Source organism: Triticum aestivum, chromosome 3A, assembly GCF_018294505.1.
Source record: "Triticum aestivum cultivar Chinese Spring chromosome 3A, IWGSC CS RefSeq v2.1, whole genome shotgun sequence".
NCBI lineage: Eukaryota > Viridiplantae > Streptophyta > Magnoliopsida > Poales > Poaceae > Triticum > Triticum aestivum.
The window spans coordinates 705,217,907-705,226,108 of NC_057800.1; the positions used below are offsets into that span (position 1 = coordinate 705,217,907).

The 8,202-nt window shown below is 47.7% G+C and overlaps 1 protein-coding gene across 1 annotated transcript; it reads left to right on the plus strand.

Annotated features, from left to right (window-relative positions):
• Positions 1–290: 290 nt before the first annotated feature.
• LOC123063372 (RNA-binding protein BRN1) lies at positions 291–7,828 on the plus strand. The gene is made up of 9 exons (XM_044487137.1): positions 291–686; positions 1,453–1,535; positions 4,905–4,956; positions 5,072–5,197; positions 5,304–5,386; positions 5,850–6,032; positions 6,479–6,818; positions 7,193–7,336; positions 7,425–7,828. Exons 1-9 carry the CDS (start codon positions 461–463, stop codon positions 7,553–7,555), a joined length of 1,368 nt encoding a protein of 455 aa, XP_044343072.1. The 5' UTR covers positions 291–460; the 3' UTR covers positions 7,556–7,828.
• The last annotated feature ends 374 nt before the right edge of the window (positions 7,829–8,202 follow it).

Genomic DNA, 8,202 nt, shown 5'->3' on the forward strand with positions numbered 1-8,202 from the left:
CATAGTCACACTGCCGCTGGCTACAACTGCAACAACTCCTACGCCTACACATCTGAGAGACTACGAGCATAATTGGTTTGATGCCAACATTTGGCATTGCCAATACTTGGCAAGCCAACAATTGGCAATATCAAAAGTTGCCAATAGTTGGCAACTTTTTGTGAGGTTGGCAAGGAAACATGGTAGCCAACCAAGCACTGGACAAAATTTGGCATTTGCCAAATGTTGGCATGCCAATTTTTGGCATCAACCATTGCCATTGCCAATTATTAATTGCTCCGGACGCCAACTCCTCCCTCCATCACCTCCACCACCACCACCCCCGGCCCCCGCCCCCAAAAAACAAACCAACAAAATACACTCCTTGCTAGCCCCGGCGGAGCGGCGACGCCAGTTGAGTCGAGCCAGCCACGCGGCCGGGGCGAGCAGAGCGGCGGCGGTTGCTTCCGGCGGGCGGCCAATGGCGGAGGACGGCGAGAAGGCGGCGGCGGCTGCTGCGGTGGGAGGTGTTGCGGGTGGAGGAGGGGGAGAGGCGGAGCAGGAGCGGGAGGAGCAGAGCGTGAAGCTGTTCGTGGGGCAGGTGCCCAAGCACATGACGGAGGCGGAGCTCGCCGCCATGTTCAAGGAGGTGGCCCTCGTCGACGAGGTCACCGTCATCAAGGACAAGGCCACCAAGGCCTCCCGAGGTGCGTGCGCCGCGGATCCGACCGCACGCCCGGATCTGGCGCCCCGGCCGCCGCAATGCCGCCGGGGGAATTCGGCCTTTCTTTCCCGCTCCGCGCTGTTCCCTCGCGCCAAAAGTTTTCGAATCTTTTCTCGGGGCTGTTCCTCCTCCGTCCCGTGATTTGCGGCGGCCCTCCGGCGCAATGCCTGCCGCCGGAGGGACTGAGGTCCTCGAATTTGTGGCGTTTTTGGGTTCGCTCTGCCGCGCTCCAGGGAGATCTCGCGTCGAATCGTCCGGGCGCTGCGGTTTCGAGCTCTAATCTGAGCTCTGCTCGGCCGGAGTCGCCTTTAGCTTGCTAGATTTGCTTGAGTGCCGCTGGAAATTTTGCCGTTTAATTTTTTCGGAAGTTCTGTTTTTTATCTTCTTTTACCTAGGGGCTTTTTTCTGCGGCTTGAAACTGTTTGGATTGGAAGTAATGCTGCTACAAATGTGCCACATTTGCTTAATATTTTGGGGGTATGTTTTCAAGCTCCAAATTAAGTGCGATACACCATAAGTAATTTTTGTCCTGCTACACGTGGTTAGTGGAGCGGCTGCCCAAAGTTTAGGAACCTTCCCATGCTTTTCAGGGAAGTTGTTTGCTGGTAGTGGTACCCCAGACGTTGACAAGCCAGATTTGCGCTTGTTTCTTCAGCTTTGCGGCACTGCCGCCTGATACAGTAGTGTTACTCTGTTGCTTGATGCTTCATTTACATCCTTCTTCCTCATAATCTGACCTTCTGATGCAGGGTGCTGCTTCCTTATATGCCCCTCCAGGGACGAGGCCGACAAGGCGGTGAATGCGTATCACAACAAGCACACGCTCCCGGGGGTATGTGAGCATTCCTATCTTTGTCTATCAGTGTGCTTTTACGCCATCTGCCGAGTTGGAATTGTTACAAATTCAGTACGGTTCGTTAGCTCTTTCCGGGTGAGAATATCCGGTACACCAGCAATAGTACCCCGCGTCGCCTTGCCCAGGGCGGCTCGGACGTCCCTAGCCTAACCCTAGCGCCGCCACTCCTCTTACTCCCTCCTGCCGTCGCGCCGCCGCCGGAGGACGCCGCCGGGTGAAACCCGTGCGGTCGACGGCGGCGGCGGGGCTTCCTCTCGCGGCGGCGCCTGGATCTGGTGGGCACAGATGCGGGTTGCACGTCGGCGTGCGCTAGGACGCGGGTCCTGGCGGTCGAGGCGGAGATCCACTGCTGGATGGACGCGCGGCTGTCCCTGGTGATGGATCTTCCTCGCGATGGTGGATGCGTGCAGGTGCGGATGGGTGTGCGCTCTCCCGCTCCCGCGGCGCGCTCCGCGCCCTCGGGAGATCCCGGTGTGCGGCGGCGCTGCTGATGGCCGGGGTCGGCACGTCGCGGTGGCGCGCGCGGGCTGGCGCTGGCCGGAGGTGGGGAGCGGCGGTTGGAGGCAGGCGGCCCTGCGGTGCGGTGTGCACCGCCGCCGCCGCGCGGGTTCTCGGCTCCATGTAGAAGATCTGCCCCTGCTTCGATCTGTCCCGATCCGTGCTGGCATTGGTCCTTGGCGGTGGCTTCGGCGTCCCCTATGGCCGGCCTGGCGGATCTGGCGTGCGGGTGAGGTTCCGGGGGAAACCCCTGGCTGGCGCGGCAGCTTCCCCAAAGTCGACGCCTTTGGCGCCGATCCCCTTCCTGAAGGCTTTGGGGTGGATCCTCTCCCTTCCGCCTCCTCCTCGAGCTATGGCGAAAGCTTTTGTTCCCCTGGTCTGGGCGTCGACGGCACCCTGGTGTCGTGCTCCTTCTTGAAGGCGGCGGCTGGGAACAGCTCTTGGTGGCGGGGCTGCTGGTGGCGTGGTGGCTTCGGCCTTCTACTTGGTGCTGCGCCTTGCTTCGCGGGACCAGCGGACGGTTTCTTTGGTGGAGCGGTGCTGCATCCATCCATTGATGGCGACGGATCTTGACGGCGTGGCGCAGTGCAGATTCGGAGTTTGATGTGTGGTGACGGTCACGCGCAGGAGGTCGACGCTGTCTGGCGTCGTGGTGGCGTCGGCGGCAGCGAGACCGGGCAAGGCCGTTACAACAGTACAGCTCTGAAGATGGATATGTGGTAGGTGGTTGTGGCGGCCTCATACCCGGCGGGCGGCCTGGTTGAGGAGCACGCCGGACTGGTGGGTGCCCATACCCGACAGGCGTCCAGGTTGGGACCTCAGGTCTTAGATGTTAGGTTTGGCTGCGAGGTCTGTTTGGTATTAGGCCCAGACCATCAGCGCCCCTTCATCAGTTAGATAGGAGTAGCGACAGAGGTTGCGAAGATGGTGGCTTTGGTCTTACTGTTGTACGACTTTGTAAGGTTTTGTGCTAATAATTAATAAAGTGGCCGTATGCATCGACCAGATGCAGAGGCCGGGGGTATTCCTCCTTTTCGAAAAAAAAAGCTCTTTCCGGGTGGCGAATCATGATGTGGTTCATGAGCGTTCCATGATTTGGTTGGCAGGGACGCACTGGGAGCTGTCTTCAGCTGTTTGTGTACTCTATAATCTTTGTGGGGCATTCTGGGAAAATTAAATATAGTCACTTTATGGGTATTCTGAAATTTAGAACTGTTTGCATTGAACACCTGTGGGTTCCATCAGATTTTATGAGGATAACCGTTTTTAGTCTGCCGATGGGTCGCGCTAACTATTTTAGGACTTGAACAGTGGAAACTTGAAATTCATGTTTCCAGAATTGGTGGTGCTGTCAGGCTTTATTTCTGATGTAGTCATAATTGGTGGTTCCCTGTGAAATTCATGCCCTTCCCGGGGTTGCTTTATTTATCATAACTCCAATGATTTCCCTTTTTCTTTTATTGCGCTTAGGTATGCATGCTAGAGCATTCTTGCTAGACAATGCAATACAAATAATCATACTTGTAACCTTCATGGATCTTTACTCTTGAGGACAGTAGAGTAACAGTGAAGGGGGTTCCCTTTCATTGCTAATTAGCCAATTGTAACCTGTGGGATGGTGATGAATTGTAATCTGTGGGATGTTGATGCAGTGTGATAGTTCGTTAAGGTTGTAGTTAGAGGTTGTATATCTTGATAAGTAAGCATAATCGGGTATTAAGAGAAAAAAAACATGTGTAACTTCTGTCAGCTTGGGAATTGTCAAAACATTTGGGCCAACCAGGGAAAAGATGTAGTATTTGATTAGAGGAGAAATAAGGTTATAGTTAACCTTCAGCAAGAGCCAGACTGCTGGAGTTACCACATGATGGTGTAAATAGTGGGTGTGTCATGTTTTACAGCAAGTAATTTGAACCATGGTAAATTTTGACTTGTGGATGCCAACCAGACAGAGGACTAGGCTTGTCCCTGAGTGGCACACCTAACAAAAGTTTGCTCAACAGTTTAGCCACTACGCTTGCCCTTTTGTCATGAACTGATTGTAGCTTCAGTTTTGTGTCACACCTACCTGAGGTCCTGCCAAACCTAACTCCCAAGTGTGGATAGTTGTGACCTGGCTCCTATCAAACACAGCCAAAATGTTTATGCAGATGAAACAGTTGGTTCTCTTGGACTAAATGCAAAATCTCATGAAAGTGCATGCTTTGCCCTCAAGTAGCTTGAGTTGCAACTAAAGTTCCTTTTGGTCGATGTCTTGCATGCTTTGGCCCAAAAAGATTTGCAGATATTGTACATTTGTTGTGGTGGGCCAGACTTCCTTTCTTCAGAATCATAAGGATCTTCATCATTGCACTAGACCTAATTTGCGGTCGATGGTCTTCCATTCTTGAGATGTTTTCATGAAATAAACACATAAAGTGACGAGGAAAGAGATTGAGACACTGAGTATCTAATCACCCACTGAGATGGGTATTATTGAAACATGATGTAATGTGGCATAATTGTCTGATCAAAGGAAAAAGTTCACCATACGCGATACAACGCATACCATGATGGCATCATAGTATGCGTTGTTATTGCTGTCCTGGCAATTAAGGACCCATATTTTAATGTGGACAAAAGCAGAAATGCTTCAGTTTATGGTAGTTGGTAATCACTGACTTGTGGAGCTAGTCAGACACATGCACGTGGCTAGTATTTTGTTTTAGTATTATTGCTACTCTTGTGATGCTTATTTGGGAATAGTTGACAGGCTTTCTCTTCAAGACTCCAAAAGTACAGTTTTTGTAGGCCTGTTGCTGCTTCCCTTGACTCACTGACGACATTTTCTTTCTCTGTGTAATACAGGCGGCAAGTCCTTTGCAAGTAAAATATGCTGATGGAGAGTTGGAGAGGCTGGGTATGGTCATCATTTGCAGTCGTTTAGTACAGAGTCTTTGCTCAAGATATTTTGTCCCTATTTTCTGTTGACAGTGAACAGGACACATCACATTTGCATTTGCTATGACTTTCAGAACACAAGCTTTTCATTGGAATGCTTCCAAAAAATGTAGCAGATACTGAATTGACTGATTTATTTTCCAAATATGGAAATATCAAGGATTTACAAATTTTGAGAGGTTCACAGCAAACAAGTAAAGGTAAGTTATTGCGGAGAAGTTACTTTCCTGTTAATAGAAGCATAAACATCGCTCGACGCTGAAATGTCTATAATGTATATTTGTTAATTAACTTTGGTTGTTGCAGCTGGATGCGCCTTCATTAAATATGAAATGAAGGAGCAAGCAGTGGCAGCTATTGAGGATCTAAATGGGAAGCACAAAGTAGAGGTTTGCTAAAATGAATTAGGATAGCAAGGCAACTTTTACTTATTATTGCATTTATTCTAACATTGTGTATAGTATATATATCATGATTCTCAATGAACTATGCCATTACAAACAACAAACCGTTCAGTCACTCGTCCTGGCAGTTATAAACAATATTATCACTATTAGGTTTTGAAACCAGTTGTGTCCAGATTCATGGTGCATACAATTGGTGCCCAGCTTTTACTTTTCCTGAATATTTCAGATAGTTGGTTATATGTTTTGGTATCTAACTATAATGCATAACTTGACCTGAATGATCACTTGATGGTTGCCATTGCTAGTATATTCCACATATGACTGACTTGTTGCCTTTTTAGCCTACTCTTACCTTGGAGTTGCATTATTAATCATTTGGATATCTTCTCAAATCAGATTGTTAGTGCCTTGTATATAATTTCTTATGTTCTCATCCATTTGTTAGGGTTCTAGTGTGCCACTGGTTGTCAAATGGGCTGATACAGAAAAGGAAAGGCAGGCCCGGAAAGCACAGAAAGCTCAACTGCAATCACCTAATATGCCGAATGGACGCCCACTGCCACAATCTTCAGTATTTGGAGCTTTACAGATGGGATATATGCCTCAGTATAATGGATTTAGTTATCAGGTGAGTTGTGCTGTTCTCTAAACCTTGTTTGCACCACACACTATCATATCACAGGAAACTTCACATAATACTTTATATTGTTCTGGTCCCATTTTGTTTTCACTATATTGTTCTTTATAAAATTGTTGTCCAGAATATGCCATTTTCTGAATTGTATTATTTGCACCCCAAAAGTAATTTTCTCAAAACTTATGTATCTGTTGTGGCCCTGAGTGTTTCGTCGCTGTAAACATAAAAGATGGTGTTTTCTTATGCATTGGAAAAAGAATATTCATTTGAACTGCCATAATTTGTCAGATTTACTCCTGAAAAAGCTACTGGTACTTTAGATACCCAAGTATTATGTGTGGAGCTTTTCAAGATGTTGAAATATGTGTCTTGACTAATCAACATTTTTACATGCACTGATCTGATATGGAATACAACTGTGATTTATTTGTTCGCAGCCTCCAGGGACATATGGACTTATGCAGTACCCTTTATCTCCTATGCAAAATCAAGGCCCCTTTCAGAATATGGGTCAGCCTGTTAACCAAGGGAACTCGATACGAGGAGTCAACCCTGAACTGTCCCCCAACTCAGGTCCTAGATCATTTAACCCAACGCACTTAGGCAGCCCGTATCCTGCAGTACCTGGTATGCAGTACCCTGGATCCTACCCTGGTGGTCCGATAAACAATCGTCCTTTTGGGAGTCCTCACAATCCCCTTAAAGTTCCAAGTGCAAATGTCAATTCTATTGCATATAGTCCCCGTAGCAATGGCGGTGGCCAAACACAAACAGAAGGTTAGCCACATTCTATTCTTATCTTTACTTATTGTGCAAGGGGAAATACCATACTCTTCTGATAGTAGCTGTGTCCATTAGTTAGCATGCAATTTCCTGCAAATGCCTTGTGCATTGGCGGTGAACACTATCCTGTAACATTTCACAAAAATGAAAAACTTTACATTTGGTAGCAACATGCATATAAGGCTATCCAAAGTTGTACACTAGAATCCAGCGTCAATATTTAACACTGATTGGCAACTCTGACAGTCGGTGTACTGATTAATTCTACCAACTACAGTAATCAATATCGTATTATGCAAAACCCTTTTGACATGGTTTTCTATTATCATGTCTGTTGCATTGTAGTAAAACCTATGTACATGTTTCAGGACCTCCTGGAGCCAATCTATTTATCTACCATATCCCACAAGAATTTGGTGACCAGGAACTGTCCGATGCCTTCCAGAGGTTCGGTAGAGTAATAAGTGCCAAGGTGTTTGTTGATAAAGCAACGGGTTCCAGCAAATGCTTCGGTAATAAAATTTCTCACTAGCAGACACACTCTCTTGTGCATCGTTCACATGATCTCTCTTAATCTGTTTATTATAACCTTTGGTGCAGGTTTTGTAAGCTATGACAACCCTGCGTCCGCGCAGTCGGCCATCGCCATGATGAACGGTTTCCAGCTAGGCGGCAAGAAACTCAAAGTACAACTCAAGAGAGACAACAACAAGCACAGTAAACCTTTTTGACAAAAATCATCTGTGATGCCCATGCGGTCTTGTTCCCGGTACATATTTGTCAGATAGTTGACCGTGACGCTGATTGTTTCCCCACTTGGCCCTGCGCGCCGTGCCGCGCCGCCCAGGGAATCTGCCGGGGAGCGCCATGTATCTTCTAAGTTCAGTTGACAATCTTAAGAAAATTTGTTGCATTGTGTAATTTTATTATCTCAGCTTAGCGTTAGCGTCAGACCCCCTGTATGCATCAGAAGTCAGATTCATTCAATTATTTCCTTCATCTCATGGCAAATGGCTCTGAACTTTCTTGGTCTGTTTTTCCGAGTCATTTGCTCCCATCTCCATGGAAACATGATTTTGGCAATGTCTTCTTTAGAAGGTTGGCATTGCAATTATTCAGATGCCAGTGCTACCGGTTCAGATTTCCAAACTTTTAAGTCAGGTGACTTAGGAGTCACTAACATGTGGGCCTAAGTCACCTGACTTAAACTCAGCGAATCCCAGCTCCAGTGCTACTAGTCTGAAGTTTTGGTTTTAACTAATATGAAGTTTTGGTTTGTTTCATCGAAATGATTTGTTCGGCGCCTTAAGCGTCCGAACAGGTAGCTGGCGTCCACGCGCCGCACCTCATAGGCTGGCCCACCACGCGCAGTAGAAGG

Excerpts from the sequence above, each read along its gene's own strand:
- LOC123063372 (XM_044487137.1), top strand. The coding sequence starts at position 461 with ATGGCGGAGGACGGCGAGAAGGCGGCGGCGGCTGCTGCGGTGGGAGGT. Across the intron at positions 5,198-5,303 it reads TTCACAGCAAACAAGTAAAG|CTGGATGCGCCTTCATTAAA; the intron begins GTAAGTTATTGC and ends TGGTTGTTGCAG. Across the intron at positions 5,387-5,849 it reads ATGGGAAGCACAAAGTAGAG|GGTTCTAGTGTGCCACTGGT; the intron begins GTTTGCTAAAAT and ends TCCATTTGTTAG.